The following is a 20499-nucleotide window of genomic DNA, read 5'->3' as shown; positions in this document are numbered from 1 at the left end:
TAAAACTTGTTCTTAAATGAATATTCTTCATGATAATTTATGTATAATTTTTAACTTAATTATTTTTATTAATTTAATCTAAGAACTAAGCGGTTAAATTAAATGGAATTGTTAGTCGGTTGAATATGAATTACACTTGAATTTAGTAAACGGAATTGTTAGTCGGTGCTTATGAATTACACTTTGGTTCAGCTAGGACAAACTTGAAGAAAGATACAAAGAATACACTTGAATTATGATATATAAGCACAAATGAATTTGTGAGTTCTTCTATTTACAAGGTTTTCGTCGTCTTCATTGTAACTCTATTAGTCGTTGGGCAAAAGCACTTTTGTACTTTAGTTAACAACTAGTTGTTGAACCCTCGCTTCGCGCCGGGTGTTCGGTTTTCAATGCATTTTATTGCTTTTAGTTTGTAAAATTATTTCGTGACTAAAGAATAATGTCGTTGAAGCGCAACTCGAGTCGAACTAAAAGGTATAATCCGTGAAAAATTTAAAAGTTATTTTAAATTAACAATATATATCCATCTCCGCGTTTAGCTATGTAATTATCGACTTTTAAAAATTTAACGCAAAATCAACGTGTATGAAAAGTACCCCAAATATTTAGCGTTTTTTAGAAAGCGTTCGTTTTGCGTATAGTTAGTGACATTGTGTTCCTAAAATTATTTCGAGTTTAACGATGGTGTCGGAAAAATTTAACTCATTGCGAGGGAGAAGATATGACCCGTTGAATATTTGGGTGGAACTTTTTTAAGATTTTTTATGAAAATGGTTATTTGACACTTTACCCCCTGTTTGGGGGGCCGATTTGAATAGTTGAAAAAAGTGTGGGGATCTTTGTTGGTGTAGTGGAATTTAATTAGAATTAAAAAAAGGTGAAAGGACGAAAATCTCTCTAGTTACTATTCACCATTTTTGTCTATTAGATAATATAGTAATAATTAGGTATAAAGCCTGCAACTACATTCGGCTTCAAGGTTTCTTTCTCTTGTTTGTAACTAAATTGAGAAACAATCTAATACGAAAGTAAACTGATTATAGACATGGAAGTACATCAAAGTGTTGAGTATTGAAATACGCTATGCGCACCCAATTTGCATTCTTCGTATTGACCTCCTATATGGTCACTTGCCACTACTGATATTTGATCTTTTGTTTCCAACTTCGCCTTTCCCTACGTCGAACATATCTCATGAATAAACAATACAAGAAACAAACAATACATTTAGAGTCTTAGACATAATATGTACAAGTGTTATATGTCCTGTCTCCTTTTATTGTCTCACCATCTAACCTTTTTTAGTGGTAGCTGAACATAAAGTAATGGATTTTATGCAACGTCGAAAGGGTCCTACCGTACTGTGACTCTCACCGCATACGGCTCGCACAAGTACTACGAGCCCTCTGCCCCACGCATCTAACCCGTTCATAGTTCATGTGGTTCACCGGTTCATGGAGAGCAGTTCCTTCATGGTCAGCTGGATGATCACCATCTACTAACTTGTCTTAGTGTTGATTAGCCTTTTGTTGATTCATCCTCTTGCTAACAAGTTTACATCTCCTAACTAGTCCAATAAAATTCTTTAAACTTAGAGGCAGCTAAAGAGTTGTTTACCTATTTTAAACTATAAGATTACTAAGAGCACTGGGAGTGGTAACCCAGGTCATTTAGCATGTCAGGCCTGACTTGGTGAGTCGGAAAAAGTAGGGAGTGGTGACCTATGGCACTTGGGGTATGTCAGTTTTTATTTTTATAACATAAATTAATATAGAACAAAAAAGCTAGAACGGGTGCCTCAATTTACGTCGCATATGCGACTGACATGGGGTAAATGGAGGTGCTCGACGTGAGTGGGGAGTGGTGTCACTAAGTGACATGTGGGAGACGGGTGAGTGACACATCCCCACTCCTGGTGCTCTAATGCTCGCCATACACAACTATATTTAGTGTTGAATACGAACATTTTGTATTCATAATGATAAATAACTAGAAAAAATTCGGACCGCGCATTGCTGCGATTATATTTGGATATGCGTTGTTTGCTACGTAATATACCTAATGACCCGCGTTGTAATGGATCATTATAACGACTTTTATAAAACTAATGTTGAACGAAAATTGAAAAGACAAATTGCGAATAAATTGTGAAGAAAGATTCGAAGTCGTGAAATATAATTAGTGAGTATATATATAATTAATTCAAAATGTTTCACTTTTTTACAAAAAAAAAAAAAAAAAAAAAAAAAAAAAAAAAACCTCCGATTCAAATATTAGTAGTTGCAATTTGTTCGTTAAATTATTTCGATTTGAACGGTGATAATAGAGAAATCTAACTCATAGCGAAAAAAAGATAAATCCCGAAAATTGTGTAAGTTTTATTTAATAATTATTATATAAAATTAAAGAGTTACATTTAAACACTCAAAGTTACCTTTTATACCCCACTTTAACCCCTATATATTTACAACTATTACCCATGAACTACAACTATTTTGACCTTTTTCTTCCTTGGTGAAAACTACAACACCCACCACACAGAAACTAACTCTAAACGACCAAAAATTTGGTGGCTTTTAGTATATATAGAAATGAATTTTTTCTCAATAGAAAATCTCAGTTTTTCATAAAGAATGGTCAACTAATTAATAATTCTTGCTTTTTGTTAAATTTATATACATATTCATAATCTAAACATGTAAGATCATATGTTTTTTTTTTGTATTTCTTCTTATTTCTGGGTTAAGAATAATTGCAGGGTCCTTGCAGTCATTTTCTGAAAGATAGTTTGGTGGTCAAAGTATTAAAAAGAAGACTTTGTTGCTGAACAGCTATTTGGAACTTGAGGGACCAGAAAAGAAATTAAGTTATTATTTAAGTTATCTAATTTATTTTTTCATTATCTGATTCATTCGTTCATCTCTGTAACTTTGTGAAATTCATTCTAGGGTTTCATATCTTTCGTTCTCTGTATTCATAGTTATCTTTTTGATAGCTTGAGAGAGATTACTGTGAGATTGATTGTGTGTGAACCGTTGTAAGGATCTTGTATCGTTTTGGTACTTATTTTTAACTTCTAAGATTGGAGATTTTTCATCTCCTGTGGTTGGTGGATTTAGTTTCTTGTTTTTGTTCATGGTATCAGAGCGGCAAAGCTTGACATCGTTCGATCCGATGTTCAATTGATTCTAATTTTTCAGATCTGAAAAATTAGGGTTTCTTTTCTTCGATTATTTCTTTCAAGATCAGTTGAAGGTATTACTGTTTCTACTGTGTTTGGGTACGACAACGACTTATGGATTCTGTTTTGGGTCGATTTGCTGTTGATTAGAAGTTTTTTGGTGAGAAACCGTAGTTTGATAAATTAGGGTTTGTTCGTCTTGATCTTCTTGTTCTTTCGCTACAGATTTGTCTTCAAAGGGGAGTCTCGTGTTTATTAGTGCTTTCTTTTACCCTGACCTGGTCTCTACGCCCAACTCTTGATCTAGATCCTTGAGATCTATGAAAACCTGATCAAGCGTAGATTGATCTTGACCTATTTTTTCTTGTAAATCATCTCTACAGGTTGCCTGGTTAGTAACCAGTCCAGTGGGTTTGTTTCTTATCCTTAAAGGTGTCTGAACCATGGATTTGTTGCGGTTTTATGTGTTTTTTGTTTTCTCTTTTGTAATTGCTTTTGTGATTTACTGTTATTCTTGTTATTCTCTTTGATTTCTTGTTATTTGTTTTTATCTGTGTTTCATTATGTCTGATAGTGATTCTATGTTGGTCCAACCAAGATTAGCAAACTTGAATTTAATGATCCTTTATATTTACATCCTAGTGACACTTCTGGTGCACCATTAATTACACAGAAATTGAAAGGAACTGAAAATTATAATGTGTGGTCCTGTGCTTTGAAACTTGCATTACAAACTAAAAATAAGCTAGGATTTATTGATGGTTCACATGCTAGGTTTGAATATGAAGATGATGATGTTCTTCTTGGTCAATGGGATAGATGTAATTCTGTTGTGCTTACTTGGATATTAATGTCATTATCTGAAGATGTTTATAATGGACAAATTTTCTCTAAGACTGCTGAATCTGTTGGGACTGAGTTAAAAGAAACCTATGATAAGATTGATGCTTCTGTTACTTTTAAACTATATCAAAATATTAATTCTTGTAGTCAAGCTGGCCAACCTTTGTCTGATTATTATCATAAGTTGAATGCTGTGTGGAGACAGTTTGATGACAAGATTAAAATTGATGATTTAGTGTCTGCTAATAAATCTTTTCAAGAACATAATCAATTTTTGAAACTCATGCAGTTCTTAATGAGTCTAGATGATGTGTATGTGCCTATTAGGAGTCAAATTCTTATATCTGATCCTGTTCTTAATGTTAAAACCGCTTTCTCTATTATTTCTAGAGATGAGTCTCATAGGTTACATTCCAATAACTCTGTTAAAATTTAATCATCTGCCTTTGTGAGTAAAACCAGCAATACTAGCAACAATAATAGTGGTTACAATAACAAGAAGAAATACAGAAATCCATCTTTAAAGTGTACTAACTGCAATATGCTAGGTCATACTGTTGATAGGTGTTTTGAACTTATTGGTTATCCACATGGATATATTAAAAAAAAACCTTTTAATCAAGGGTCACCTAGATTTAATAGTAATAACTGTGCTACTGATAAAAATGGTAGTTCTGGCTCTTCTGTTCAGTTAACCAGTAATCAAATTATGAAGTTGCTTAGCTTGGTAAATGAGAAACCTTCTTCAAATCACCTGGATGTTAACATGTCAGGTAATTTCACAAATAATAATGTTTTCTTTAACACAAATTTTGATAAATTCTTTTGTGCTAATAGTTCAAAAAACAATAATATGGTTTCTAAGGGGTGGATAATTGATTCTGGTGCAAACCAACATATGGTTTCTTCTTCTCAAAATTTAAGCAATGTTGTTAATGTATCTGATTTAAATTTGTCTGTTAATCATCCTATTGGTACTAATGCCAAGAATTTTCAAATGGGAAATTTAGAACTTTCCAATAATATTAAGCTGTATGATGTTCTGGTTATTCCTCAATACTGTGTTAGCCTGTTATCTGTTAACAAATTAATAAAAGATAGTAATTTAGTTGTGAGTTTTGACATTAATAAATGCTATATTCAGGATTTGCTTCAAAAATGATTGATGGGGACTGGTAGTGAAAGTGATGGTCTTTATTTTTTTGATGAATGTGTTAATGGTAAGACTATCATGTCTAATGTTTCAAATAATTCTAGGTTTAAAACCAGTATTTGACATAATAGACTTGGTCATCCTGCTAGTCAAGTGTTAAATATACTTAAAACACATCTTAACTTAAATAATATTGATTTTATGAACCTTGTGATATATGTCATAAAGCTAAACAAACCAGAGAACCTTTTCCATTAAGTGAACATAAAACAAAAGGTGTTGGGGATTTGATGAATTTAGATGTCTGGGGTCCATATAAAATCAAAAGTAAGGAAGGTTTTAGGTATTTCTTAACTGTTGTGGATGACTTTTCTAGAGTTGTTTGAATTTATCTTTTAAAAACCAAAGATAATGTGTTTGATCATATTGAAAGTCTTTACAATCTTTTATTCAATCAATTTAATGTCAAAATTAAAACTATAAAAACTGATAATGGAACTGAATTTGTTAACACAAAAATGAAAATGTTTACTAGAACTAAAGGTATTGTACATCAGACATCTTGTGCTTACACACCTCAGCAGAATGGGATTGCTGAAAAGAAACATAGGCACCTTCTAAATGTTGCTAGGTCCCTTATGTTTCAGGGGGAATTCCTTTGTATCTTTGGTCCGAGTGTATCTTAACTGCTACCTATTTGATTAACAGGCTTCTATCCTCTCTCTTATCTGGAAAGTGTCCCTATGAGTTGATTTATGGTTCTTGTCCTAATTTCTCCCATTTAAGATCCTTTGGTTGTCTTTGTTTTGCTACTGTTTTAAATCAAATTGATAAATTTTCTTCAAGGTCTCTTAAATGTGTCTTTGTAGGTTATTCTACTTCTCAAAAAGGATATAAACTGTTTGATTTAGAAAATAAATGCTTTATTTTTTCAAGATATGTTAAGTTTTATGAGCATGTTTATCCTTTCAAAACTGAGTCTGTTTACAAAGTGAACCTTGATGAAAATAGTAATCATTTAAATTTCTTTGATTTTACAATGTTTGAAAATGATTCTGAAATTGTACATGAGTCTAATATAGATAAGTCAACTGTTTTAAACCAAATGGATCCTATAAGTCCCAATGATGAAGGGAGACACAGTCCAAAGGATGATGGCAGACATGTTACTCCAGTTGACTCTTCTGAGTCAACAGGTGATGGCAGACATGCAACTTCCTATGAAGGAACATCTGGTGGACATAATGCTGTCCCTGAGGGCACTTCTAATGTAGATGATACATTAGAAGCTATTGTTAATATAAATGCTAAACATTTAAGAAGAACAAGCAGAAGAACAACTTTACCAAAAAGATTAAATGATTATGTACTTGATAATAAGGTAAAATATGGTCTTAAAAATTACTTAACATATTCTAAACTTGGTTCTGAAAATTTTTGTTTTATCACTTGTTTAAATAAAAGTTAAGAACCTAAGTCATACCAAGAGGCATCAAAGAATAAGAATTGGGTTAATGCTATGAATGAGGAAATTGAAGCCCTTCTTAGAAATAATACTTGGATTATTACTGATTTGCCTTGTGATAGAAAACCTATAGGATCAAAGTGGGTTTATAGAATAATTTAAGACTTCTGGTGAAATAGATAGATACAAGGCTAGATTAGTTTCCAATAGGTTATAATCAAAGACAAGGTCTAGATTTTGATGAAACCTTCTCTCCTGTTGTTAAAATGGTTATTGTTAGAGTCATTATTACTGTTGCTATTCAAAATAACTGGTCTTTACATCAACTTGACATAAATAATGCCTTTCTTTATGGTGACTTAACTAAAGATGTTTATATGACTTTACCTGAGGGATATTTTGATAAAGATGACAAAAGAGTCTGTAAACTTGTTAAGTCTCTTTATGGGTTGAAACAAGCTCCTAGAAAATGGAATGAGAAATTTTGTGAAACATTGTTTGAATATGGCTTTGTTCAAAGTGTGAATGATTATTCTCTTTTTACCAAACATACTGATGATTGCTCTTTGTTTCTGCTTGTTTATGTTGATGATATTATTATTACTGGCAATAGTGAAAGTTGTATTAGTCAGTGTAAGCATTTCTTGCAAACTAAATTCAAAGTTAAAGAGTTGAGTTTATTAAAATATTTTCTTGGTATTGAACTTTTAGATCAAAATGGAGGTTTAAGTATGACACAAAGAAAATATACTTTAGAAGTAATTGATGAATTTGGTTTGTTAGCTAGTAAACCTGCTATTACTCCTATGAAATCTGGTGTTGTCTTTTCCAGTATTGATAATCATTCTGATACTGATTATCCTTTATCTAATATAAGTGATTATCAAAAACTTATTTGAAAACTTATTTACATTACACTGACCATACCTGATATTGCCTATGCTGTTCATTGTTTAAGTCAACATATGCATGCTCCTTTAAATTCACACTTAAATGCCGCTTTTAGAGTTCTTAGATATCTTAAAGGTTCACCTGGAAAAGGCACTTTCATAACAAAAACTGACAATTTTGTATTGTCTGCTTATGTTGATTCTGACTATGCAAAATGTATTTCTACAAGAAGGTCAGTTATGAAATGTCCCGTTCATATTGATTATAAACGTTCCATATTAATTGATTTTGTCGCGAGGTTTTGACCTCTATATGAGACGTTTTTCAAAGACTGCATTCATTTTTAAACAAACATAACCTTTATTTTATCGATAAAGGTTTAAAAAGCATTACGTAGATTATCAAATAATGATAATCTAAAATATACCATTTACACACGACCATTACATAATGGTTTACAATAAGAATATATTACATCAAAAATAAGTTTCTTGAATGCAGTTTTTACATAATATCATACAAGCATGGACTCCAAATCTTATCCTTATTTTAGTATGCAACAGCGGAAGCTCTTAATAATTACCTGAGAATAAACATGCTTAAAACGTCAACAAAAATGTTGGTGAGTTATAGGTTTAACCTATATATTATCAAATCATAATAATAGACCACAAGATTTCATATTTCAATATACATCCTATACATAGAGATAAAAATCATTCATATGGTGAACACCTGGTAACCGACATTAACAAGATGCATATAAGAATATCCCCTATCATTCCGGGAAATCCTTCGGACATGATAAAAACGAATTCGAAGTACTAAAGCATCCGGTACTTTGGATGGGGTTCGTTAGGCTCAATAGATCTATCTTTAGGATTCGCGTCAATTAGAAGATCGGTTTACTAATTCTTAGGATACCAAGCAAAAGGGGCATATTTGGCTTCGATCATTCACCCATATAATGTAGTTTCATTTACTTGTGTCTATTTCGTAAAACATTTATAAAACTGCATGTATTCTCACCCCAAAATATTAGATTTTAAAAGTGGGACTATAACTCACTTTCACAGATTTTTACTTCATCGGGAAGTAAGACTTGGCCACTGGTCGATTCACGAACCTATAACAAATATGTACATATATATCAAAGTATGTTCATAATATATTTACAACACTTAATACATTTTGATGTTTTAAGTTTATTAAGTCAGTTGTCCTCGTTAGTAACCTACAACTAGTTGTCCACAGTTAGATGTACAGAAATAAATCGACATATATTATCTTGAATCAATCGACGACCCAGTGTATACACGTCTCAGGCTAGATCACAACTCAAAGTATATATATTTTTGGAATCAACCTCAACCCTGTATAGCTAACTCCAACATTACTGCATATAGAGTGTCTATGGTTGTTCCAAATAATATATATAGATGGGTCGATATGATATGTCAAAACATTTGCATACGTGTCTATGGTATCCCAAGATTACATAATATATTAGAATACATGTATAATACAATATAATTTAGCTAGGATATGATTTGTATAGAATTGTTACAATATTCCCGTAGCTATAACAATCAAAAAATATTCAATCTTGTTTTACCCATAACTTCTTCGTTTTAAATCCGTTTTGAGTGAATCAAATTGCTATGGTTTCATATTGAACTCTATTTTATGAATCTAAATAGAAAAAGAATAGGTTTATAGTTGAAAATATAAGTTACAAGTCGTTTTTGTAAGAGGTAGTCATTTCAGTCGAAAGAACGACATCTTGATGACCATTTTGAAAAACATACTTCCACTTTGAGTTTAACCATGATTTTTGGATATAGTTTCATGTTCATAAGAAAAATCATTTTCCCAGAAGAACAACTTTTAAATCAAAGTTTATAATAGTTTTTAATTATCAAACCCAAAATAGCCCGCGGTGTTACTACGACGGCGTATGTCCGATTTTACGGTGTTTTTCGTGTTTCCAGGTTTTAAATCATTAAGTTAGCATATCATATAGATATATAATATGTGTTTAGTTGATTTTAAAAGTCAAGTTATAAGGATTAACTTTTGTTTGCGAACAAGTTTAGAATTAACTAAACTATGTTCTAGTGATTTCAAGTTTAAACCTTCGAATAAGATAGCTTTATATGTATGAATCGAATGATGTTATGAACATCATTACTACCTCAAGTTTTGTGGATAAACCTACTGGAAAAGAGACAAATGGATCTAGCTTCAAAGGATCCTTGGATGGCTTGAAAGTTCTTGAAGCAGAATCATGACACGAAAACAAGTTCAAGTAAGATCATCACTCGAAATAAGATTGTTATAGTTATAGAAATTGAACCAAAGTTTGAATATGAGTATTACCTTGAATTAGAAAGATAACCTACTGTAAATAACAAAGATTTCTTGAGGTTGGATGATCATTTTACAAGATTGGAAGTAAGCTAGCAAACTTGGAAGTATTCTTGATTTTATGAAACTAGAACTTATAGAATTTATGAAGAACACTTAGAACTTGAAGATAGAACTTGAGAGAGATCAATTAGATGAAGAAAATTAAAGAATGAAAGTGTTTGTAGGTGTTTTTGGTCGTTGGTATATGGATTAGATATAAAGGATGTGTAATTTTGTTTACATGTAAATAAGTCATGAATGATTACTAATATTTTTGTAATTTTATGAGATATTTCATGCTAGTTGCCAAATGATAATTCCCACATGTGTTAGGTGACTCACATGGGCTGCTAAGAGCTGATCATTGGAGTGTATATACCAATAGTACATACATCTAAAAGCTGTGTATTGTACGAGTACGAATACGGGTGCGTACGAGTAGAATTGTTGATGAAACTGAACGAGGATGTAATTGTAAGAAATTTTGTTAAGTAGAAGTATTTTGATAAGTGTCTTGAAGTCTTTCAAAAGTATATGAATACATATTAAAACACTACATGTATATACATTTTAACTGAGTCGTTAAGTCATCGTTAGTCGTTACATGTAAATGTTGATTTGAAACCTTTAAGTTAACGATCATGTTAAATGTTTCTAACCCAATGTTTATTATATCTAAGGAGATGATAAATTATTACATTATCATGATATTATGATATATTAATATATCTTAGTATGATATATATACAGTTAAATGTTGTTACAATGATAATCGTTACATATATGTCTCGTTTCGAAATCATTAAGTTAGTAGTCTTGTTTTTACATATGTAGTTCATTGTTAATACACTTAATGACATGTTTACTTATCATTTATCATGATTAAACATAGTGTATCAATATCTTAATATGATTCATATGTATTTAGTAAGACGTTGTTATAACGATAATCGTTATATATATCGTTTCGAGTTTCTTAATTCAATAAATTCAATTATATATATATAACTCATTGTTAAAATACCTAATGAGATACTTACTTATCATAATATCATGTTAACTATATATATAATCATATATATGTCATCATATAGTTTTTACAAGTTTTAACGTTCGTGAATCACCGGTCAACTTGGGTGGTCAATTGTCTATATGAAACCTATTTCAATTAATCAAGTCTTAACAAGTTTGATTGCTTAACATGTTGGAAACACTTAATCATGTAAATAATAATTTCATTTAATATATATAAACATGGAAAAGTTCGGGTCACTACAAGTTACTGGTTTCTGTGTTTATTTAGGAAACTCTTTAGTTTCATGGAAAAGTAAGAAACAGTCAACTTTTTCAAGATCATCTGCAGAAGCAGAGTATAGGGCTTTAGCTTCTGTCACATATGAGCTCATTTGGATATTAAAACTTTTCAAAGATTCGAACATAAAAACAAAAATTCCCATAACTGTTTATTGTTACAATAAATCTGCTTTACAAATAGCCAAAAATCCTGTTTTTCATGAAAAAAAACTAAACATTTTGAAGTAGATTTACATTTTGTGAGGGAAAAGATTAGTTCAGGTGTAATTCAAACTGTTCAAGTTTCTTCTGAAGAAAACACTTCAGATATTTTTACTAAACCACTTTTAAGAGCTCAACATGATTTATTGTGCAACAAGTTAACTCTTTATGATCTATTTCATGTTTAGATTAAGGGGGGATGTTAAATATATATACATATTCATAATCTAAGCATGTAAGATCATATATTTTTTTGTATTTCTTCCTATTTCTGGGTTAAGAATAATTGCAGGGTCTTTGCAGTCATTTTCTGAAAGATAGTTTGGTGGTCAAAGTATTAAAAAGAAGACTTTATTGCTGAACAGCTATTTGAAACTTGAGGGACCAGAAAAGAAATTAAGTTATTATTTAAGTTATCTAATTAATTTTTTCGTTATCTGATTCATTCGTTCATCTGTGTAACTGTGTGAAATTCATTCTAGGGTTTCATATCTTTCGCTCTCAGTATTCATAGTTATCTTTTTGATAGCTTGAGAGAGATTACTATGAGATTGATTGTGTGTGAACCGTTGTAAGGATCGTGTATTGTTTTTGTACTTATTTTTAACTTCTGAGATTGGAGATTTTTCATCTCTTGTGGTTGGTGGATTTAGTTTCTTGTTTCTGTTCACTTTTTAATTTAATTGTTCACAAAAAAAGAACAAAAATTTATACAGTTTTGCAAAAACATAATTATTTAATTATTAGTATTAGTTTTGCACAGATATATTCATACCCTTAAAATAAGATTCATTTCACTTTTATAATTAAATATGTATAATCAGGACAATATGACAAATTTAATCAGATGTTCTTTTCTTATTTGGTACTCTGTTTTAATCAATTTGAACAAAAGGATTAATATTTGGGATGATGGATGATGACTTGTATCTTGGGGTTAATGAAATCTTTTCTATGTTGTTATGTCGCACGGCCAGCTAGAATTAAATTATCAAATGTCCCCGATAATTCATTCTCGAGTTTTTTTTTAAGGGAAAAGAATGGGGTGGCAAGTAGAAGAGAGAGTAATGATGGAAAGGAATGTAATGTAAAATATATTTTGTTCATTCTCAAGTTAGAAGGAAAGTAAAATAAAATCAGTAAACTTATTGCAAATTATGTACTCTGTATTAGATAAAAATTAGAAGTTAATAATAAAAAATTACAGTATATCTTAATCTCTAACATAGATATGGTAAAACATCAAAATTATAAAAATAACAGCAATCATAATTAGCGAAAATAACAATTTACAGTCATAGACTTTCGAGTTAATATGCTCATCGTTCAAACACTTATATTTTATTATTTGTTTCTTAATTGCACCTCATAGTAGTGAAATCTAAAAGCAATGAGAAAATGCCACTTTTATCAACGAAAATAATGCAGGTGTTGAATTCATTTTATTACCTGCGCTCAAACACTTTTGGCTTCCTATTTTACTCTTCTTTTTTTTTCGTTTACAAAAGCCACTTATAAACCAATAAATAATTAAGAAGGAACCAATAGTTTATCGAGAAAAAACATGATATTGTGATCGAGACATCATTTCATTTTTGAAAATTATCCAAGGATAATTCATGCAAATAATGAGCTCCAATAAATATAAGCAGACTATAGTACGACATGTAATGACAAACATATTAATTATTCCTTAACTCATCGAAAGACAAAAGGTTGAAAGTTACTTGTAATTGTGAATAGTCACTATATAAGTAAGGGAAGTGATATGTACACAACCAATTTTTATACATACACAACCAAACATGCTTTACAGTGTTGTACTGTACAACACTGTAAAGCATGTTTGGTTGTGTATTTGTAAAAAATGGTTGTGTACATATCATCATCCTATAAGTAACCATCATGACTAGCCTTGTGATTCATGCACACTCTTAATCTCATTACCAAATTATCATTAATATAAATTTAATTTTGGTAACAAGATGGAGACGAAGATTACAGTGGTGAAGGCAGATTCAACGACATTCGAGGGAGATAGTGGCGGATATTATGTCTGGTCAAACACGAATACGCCTTTGTTAAGTGAGTTTAAACTTGGAGCCGCAAAACTTCTACTCCATCCTCTAGGATTTGCTATTCCTCACTATGCCGTTTCTTCAAAAATAGGTTTTGTTGTTGAAGGTATTTTATTCCAATCTTATCATATTTATCATGAAATCTAAATAATTGTTTTTAAAGCACGTACTCTTGTAATTGTATAGGAAATTACTAAATTTAACTAGGAACCTCATATATTTTTAGGATTTAAGCTTTGTTATAGGGTTTTCTTTGTATGGTTATCTTATAGGGTAAGAATGTGCATATAAGACCATCTTCAACTATGGCGGAAAAAATGGGCATGTTGAAGAGTAAGGTGGGGTGCTTGATGGACGTGCTGGTAAACTGAGAAATAATGGGGTGGAGTGTTGAGTAGCGTGTTAGAAGATGTGTTAAAATATGATTGGAAGTTTGGTAAAGAAAATGATATAAAAACAAAAAAGAACTAACCGAAAAATTACATGTGATAACACGCCACTTTTGTTTCCGGTGCTAGTAGCACGGACGCAGGGTGAGCACACCATCAACACATCCCTTTAGAGACATGCTAGGCTTCAAAAGGTGACAACACGCCACCGTTAATGAAGGCCTAATACTAGGTATAACATTATAATTAAGGTAACAAAAATTCAGAATTAACATTCCAAAAGTGGATGTAAAGAACTATTTAATTTATATTAACTATATAAAAGATCATTTTAGCACTATATACATTCTTAATATATTCAAGTCAAGATTAAAATTAAAATTAAAATTAAAATTAGAATGAAATTGTTATACTCGTGCATCATCGGGGGTTGGCTCTAGTCCTTTCGGGCCTGGTAATTCTAGGAAAAAAAGAAAAAAAAAAGATGTTAACTTATTAATGGATACACAAGAACAAATGTGATCAACACTAACTATTTATTATCACATGTATTCGTAACATTACTGATTTAACATGTTGGAAACTAAACTTGATTTTGGGCTATGGGTTTTGGATTTAAGCTTGCAAGTATCCAAGTATTTTGGATAAAGATTGTAGTCCATTATGTAGAAACTTCTTGTAATATCTAATAGTGAAAGTGTGTAGAAAAATCTTGTAAAATATCTAAAGATAATACTTAGAAAATATCTAGATAATGCTTAGGAAATATCTAAATATTAGTAGATAATGGAGAGTTCTAGACCACTCCATTAAGTAGTATAAATAGAGGGCTTCACCCCTCATTTGTAATCAAGCAATTCAATAAGCAATAAAAGAAAAGCTTTCAATATTAATCAAACTTCTAAATCATCAATCCTCTCTTCCACAAATAATATGCATAACCTCCTATTTCCAACAAATTGGTATCAGAGCTTGGTTCGACAAGATGATGGCCAACAATGTCATCACGTTTCCTCGCCTCACAAAGGATAATTATGATCGATGGAGCATCCAAATGAAGACCTTTCTAGGTGGACAAGACTTATGGGAGATTGTGGAGGAAGGCTATGAGGAACCTGCAGAAATAGGTCCTCTCAGCAAGGAGAAAAAATTAATGAAGACGAACGATCAAAAGACTCTTTCTATCATCCAACAAAGTGTAGATGATGGAGCTTTTGAGAAAATTGCAAGTGCAACCACCGCCAAGAAAGCATGGGAGATCTTGGAGAATTCTTATAAGAGAGTTGAAAAGGTGAAAAAGGTTCGACTACAAACACTACGAGGTGAGTTCGAATCCTTAAATAAGTAAGACTCAGAATCAATTTCTGATTATTTTACAAGAGTCTTGGCGGTTGTCAATCAATTAAAGAGGAATGGTGAAACTCTAAGTGATGTAATCGTCATTGAGAAGATTCTTAGATCATTAAATTCAAAATTCGACTATATAGTCTTAGCCATCGAAGAATCTAAAGATCTAGAATCAATGACTATCGATGAACTCATGGGTTCACTACAAGCCCATGAAGAGAGATTCAATAAGAAAAATAAGGAGCCTTTGGAGCAAGCTTTACAAGCAAAACTCTCTTTCAAGGAAGAGAGCAGTGAAAAGACTCATCAAACAAGTCAACGAGGTCGTGGTCAAGTACGTGGCCGAGGACGAGGACAAGGATATATCAAACGTGGAGGTTATAGTTCTTACAGAAATTAAGAAAGAAGTCAAAATTTTCACCCGACAAGAGGTCGCGGGAGAGGCTACACAAGTAGAAGGCCAAGGTATGACAATTCTCAAATCAAATGCTATAATTGTCATAAATTTGGCCACTATGCTTCGGAATGCGAGAAGTCAAACAATTACGTGCAAGAAATAGCAAATTTAGTGCAAGAAGATACCGAAGCTGTGGAATACACTTTGTTACTAGCATGCAAAGGTGAAGATAACGGAGAATCAAATTTGTGGTATCTCGACACGGGTGCAAGCAACCATATGTGCGGTGACAAAAACATGTTTGTGGAGTTAGACGAGGTAATTAGTGGAAATATCACCTTCGGAGATTCCTCTAAAGTCCCAGTTAAAGGAAAAGGTAAGATTCTCATCCGCTTGAAAAATGAAAGGCATCCATTTATCTCTAACGTGTATTATGTGCCCAATATGAAGACGAATATACTGAGTATTGGACAACTCTTAGAGAAAGGCTATGATATTCACATGATAAATCGTACCCTTTCTTTAAGAGACCAAAAAGGAGGTTTGATTGCTAAGGTGCCAATGTCAACGAATAGGATGTTCATGCTAAATATTCAACATGACATTCCAAGATGTTTAAAAGCATGTTTCAAAGATAATTCTTGGCTTTGGCACATGAGATACGGGTACTTAAATTTTGGAGGCTTGAAATTATTATCAAGTAAATGAATGGTGAAGGGTTTGCCTCCAATTAATCATCCGGATCAAATATGTGAGGGATGCCTTCTAGGAAAGCACTTCCGAAACAGTTTTCCAACAGAAGCTTCTAGTAGAGCGAAGAAACCTCTAGAACTTATTCACACGGATGTGTGAGGACCCATCAGCCCATCGTCTTTTGGTAAAAATAGATATTTTCTTCTATTCATTGATGATTTTAGTCGAAAGACATGGGTCTATTTTCTAAAAGAGAAGTCGGAAGTTTTTGGAATGTTCAAGAAGTTTAAAGAGTTTGTGGAAAATCAAAGTGGTCTCACCATAAAGGCGATGAGATCCGATCGTGGAGAAGAGTTCACATCCAAGGAATTCAAGGAATTTTGCGACAACAATGGTTTACGACGTCCTCAAACCCTTCCGTATTCACCTCAGCAAAATGGTGTTGCGGAAAGAAAAAATAGGACCATTCTTGATATGGCTCGGAGTATGTTAAAGAGCAAAAGGATGCCTAAGGAGTTTTGGGCTGAGGCAGTAGACTGTGCGATCTATCTTGCAAATCGCTCGCCCACTAGAAGCATCAAGAACAAAACGCCCATTGAAGCTTGGAGTGGAAGGAAGCCCGGCATCTCACACCTTCGAGTGTTCAGAAGTGTGGCATATGCTCATGTGCCAGATCAGAAGAGGACGAAGCTCGATGATAAAAGCGAGAAACTCATATTCGTGGGCTATGACTTAAATTCGAAGGGTTACAAGTTATACAATCCCAAGACCGGTAAAGTAATCTCAAGTCGAGATGTGGTGTTCGATGAAGAAGCAACATGGGATTGGAATGTTTCCGAAGAGGAGAACTATGACTTTCTCCCTTATCCATTCGAAAGTACTGCAAGGAACAAAGAATATCTAGAAGTTCAAGAACCTTCTAGTACACCATATCCGCACTCTCCACGTACTCTAACCACTACACCTGATGAAGTGACACCAATATCAGGAGGAGAATCAAGTAGGCTACAACATCACACAAGGAGCATTAGGGAGTTGTACGAGGTAACTCAGCCTATGGAGGATCTATCATTGTTCTGCCTTCTTTCCGATTGTGAGCCAATAGGTTATGAAGACGCAGTAAAAAGCCAAAAGTTGAAATGTGCTATGGACAAAGAGATTCAAGCAATCGAGAAGAATAATACGTGGGATCTTGCTACACTACTAAAGGGACATAAGGCTATTGGTGTAAAATGGGTGTACAAGGCCAAGAAGAATTCCAAAGGTGAAGTTGAAAGATATAAGGCAAGGTTGGTGGCGAAGGGATATAGTCAACGAGCAGGCATAGACTATGACGAGGTATTTTCTCCCGTCGCTCGTCTAGAAACTATAAGATTGATAATCTCACTTGCGGCTCAACATAATTGGAAGATTTATCAAATGGATATCAAATACTCGTTCCTTAATGGCCACTTAGAAGAAGAAGTCTATATAGAACAACCTTTGGGATACATCGTGAAAGGCCAAGAGAATAGGGTGCTAAAATTGAAAAAGGCCTTATACGAGTTGAAGCAAGTGCCTCGGGCATGGAATAGCATGATAGACAATTATTTCCAGCAGAATGACTTTACGAAATGCCCCCATGAGTATGCCCTCTACACCAAAGTTAGCAATGATGGAGATGTTATGATTGTGTGCCTATACGTGGATGACTTGATATTCACCGGTAGTAATCCCAAAATGTTTGAGGAGTTTACGAAAGCAATGGTTCGGGAGTTCGAGATGACTGACATTGGACTTATGGCTTACTATCTTGGGATTGAGGTGAAACAAAAGAAAGAAGGAATATTCATATACCAAGAAGGTTATGTGAATGAGGTGCTCAAGAAGTTTAAGATAAATGACTGCAAGTCAATGAATACACCGATGGATTGCAATCTCAAATTGTCAAAAGATGATGAAGGATACTTGGTGGACCCAACACAATACAAGAGTTTGGTTGGAAGTCTGAGGTACCTAACCTGCACACGAGGCCAGATATTCTCTACGGAATTGGACTAGTAAGTCGATACATGGAAGCACCTACAATAAATCATTTGAAGGCGGCCAAGAGGATACTTCGCTACATCAAAGATACGATTGACTATGGCCTGTTTTATTCACCTTCTGATCACTTCAAGCTAGTTGGATACAGTGATAGTGATTGGGCTGGAGACATAGATGATCGTAAGAGTACGAGTGGTTTCGTGTTCTATATGGGAGATATGGCGTTCACATGGAGCTCGAAGAAGCAACCCATTGTGACTCTGTCAACGTGTGAAGCCGCGTTTGTAGCAGCAACATCGTGCACCTGTCATGCAATATGGCTCAGGAAGTTACTAAATGAGCTTAAGTTTTTCCAAAAGGAAGCTACGGAGATATATGTGGATAACCAGTCTGTGATTGCTCTAGCAAAGAATCCAGTCTTACATGATCGAAGCAAACACATCGATACAAAATACCATTACATAAGGGAGTGTGTTACAAATAAAGAGGTGTAGATAAAGTACGCGAAGTCACTTGACCAAGTTGCTGATATTTTCACAAAGCCCCTAAAACACAAGACATTTCAGAGATTACGGAATATGCTCGGAGTGACAAAATCAAGTTTAAGGGGGGCTGTTGGAAACTAAACTTGATTTTAGGCTATGGGTTTTGGATTTGGGCTTGCAAGTATCCAAGTATTTTGGATCAAGATTGTAGTCCATTATGTAGAAACTTCTTGTAATATCTAGTAGTGAAAGTGTGTAGAAAAATCTTGTAAAATATCTAAAGATAATACTTAGAAAATATCTAGATAATGCTTAGGAAATATCTAGATATTAGTAGATGATGGAGAGTTCTAGACTACTCCATTGAGTAGTATAAATAGAGGGCTTCACCCCTCATTTGTAATCATGCAATTCAATAAGCAATAAAAGAAAAGCTTTCAATATTAATCAAACTTCTAAATCATCAATCCTCTCTTCCACAAATAATATACATAACCTCATATTTCCAACATAACATACATATGTATAATAGGTACATGCACAGTTGGGTTTGTGACACCAGATAATCCAGAAGAAAAGGTTGTAGTGATCAATAAAGGGGATGCAATTCTAGATGCTGCAGGGGTAGTTTCATGGTGGTTCAACGGCGGTGAATCCGATGTTCTCCTCGTGTTCCTGGGTGATACGAGCAAAGCCATAGTTCCTGGTCAATTCACATACTTTAATGTAGCTGAAGTTTTAGGACTTCTAGGTGGATTTCATTCCAAGTTTCCCTACTACATTCTGGCTCTTTTAGACGTGTGGGAAAAGGCTTTTAGACGTGTTCCGCAACACGTCTACATGTGAGGGCTCCAAATGAGTGTACTCATATTGTGCGGTTCAAGGAACCGCTCTAAAAACTAGTAATTAGACGTGTTGTCAAATCATTAGATTAGGCTGTTCCATTTGTGTCTTTTAGACGTGTTCTGTTATCTTCAATTAGACGTGTTCCGTTAGTTTCATTTAGACGTGTTCCGTTAGTTGCAACTAAACGTGTTCCATTAGTTACTATTAGACTTGTTCCTGTATATTCCGTTAGTCACTATTAGACGTGGTCATCTAGATTCAATAAGACGTGTTCATCTAGTTGCAATTAGACGTGTTCTTGTAGTTACAATTAGACGTGTTCATCTATTTGCAATTAGACGTGTTCCGGGATATTTTTTAAACCCGCCAAAATTTTTAAAATATTCAAAATTTTAAATTTTTAAAAATTTAAAAATTAAATATTTCAAATTGCCACCAAATATAACAGACTTCTGCAAATAGACGTGTTGTATTATAACAGAAATTTAAAAAGCAATTAGACGTGTTGAATGGGTTGTGCTAGTAGACGTGTTGAATTGCAGAACTGGTAAATACTGGTAAATGTAATAGATCAACAAGAATAAAATAATGATTAATTTTATTAATAAAGAAAACCCAAATATACATATAAATTATCTTCATAATATTTACAAATGAAAAAAGTCATAAATCTAAATTATCTAGTTATTACAAATGAAAAAAGCTGCGTACTACTCCATTTCAAAGCAAAGCATCCTGCAGCTCAAAAATTCCACATGCTCTTCAGAAAATCCATTGAT

At 33.0% G+C, this 20499-nt stretch overlaps 2 protein-coding genes across 2 annotated transcripts; both read left to right on the top strand.

Moving 5' to 3' along the window:
* Window positions 1-3627: 3627 nt before the first annotated feature.
* Window positions 3628-5189, top strand: LOC139859747 (uncharacterized). Its single transcript, XM_071848522.1, has 3 exons — window positions 3628-3669; window positions 3783-4432; window positions 4490-5189. Exons 1-3 carry the CDS (start codon window positions 3628-3630, stop codon window positions 5187-5189), a joined length of 1392 nt encoding a protein of 463 aa, XP_071704623.1.
* An 8256-nt stretch (window positions 5190-13445) lies between these two features.
* Window positions 13446-19720, top strand: LOC139859746 (putative germin-like protein 2-1). The gene is made up of 2 exons (XM_071848521.1): window positions 13446-13644; window positions 19407-19720. The coding sequence occupies exons 1-2, from the start codon at window positions 13446-13448 to the stop codon at window positions 19718-19720; spliced, it is 513 nt and encodes a 170-aa protein (XP_071704622.1).
* Window positions 19721-20499: the final 779 nt, after the last annotated feature.

The sequence above is a fragment of the Rutidosis leptorrhynchoides genome, chromosome 7 (genome assembly GCF_046630445.1).
Source record: "Rutidosis leptorrhynchoides isolate AG116_Rl617_1_P2 chromosome 7, CSIRO_AGI_Rlap_v1, whole genome shotgun sequence".
In the NCBI taxonomy this organism is placed as follows: Eukaryota; Viridiplantae; Streptophyta; class Magnoliopsida; order Asterales; family Asteraceae; genus Rutidosis; species Rutidosis leptorrhynchoides.
This window is presented reverse-complemented; position numbering and strand designations above follow the sequence as displayed.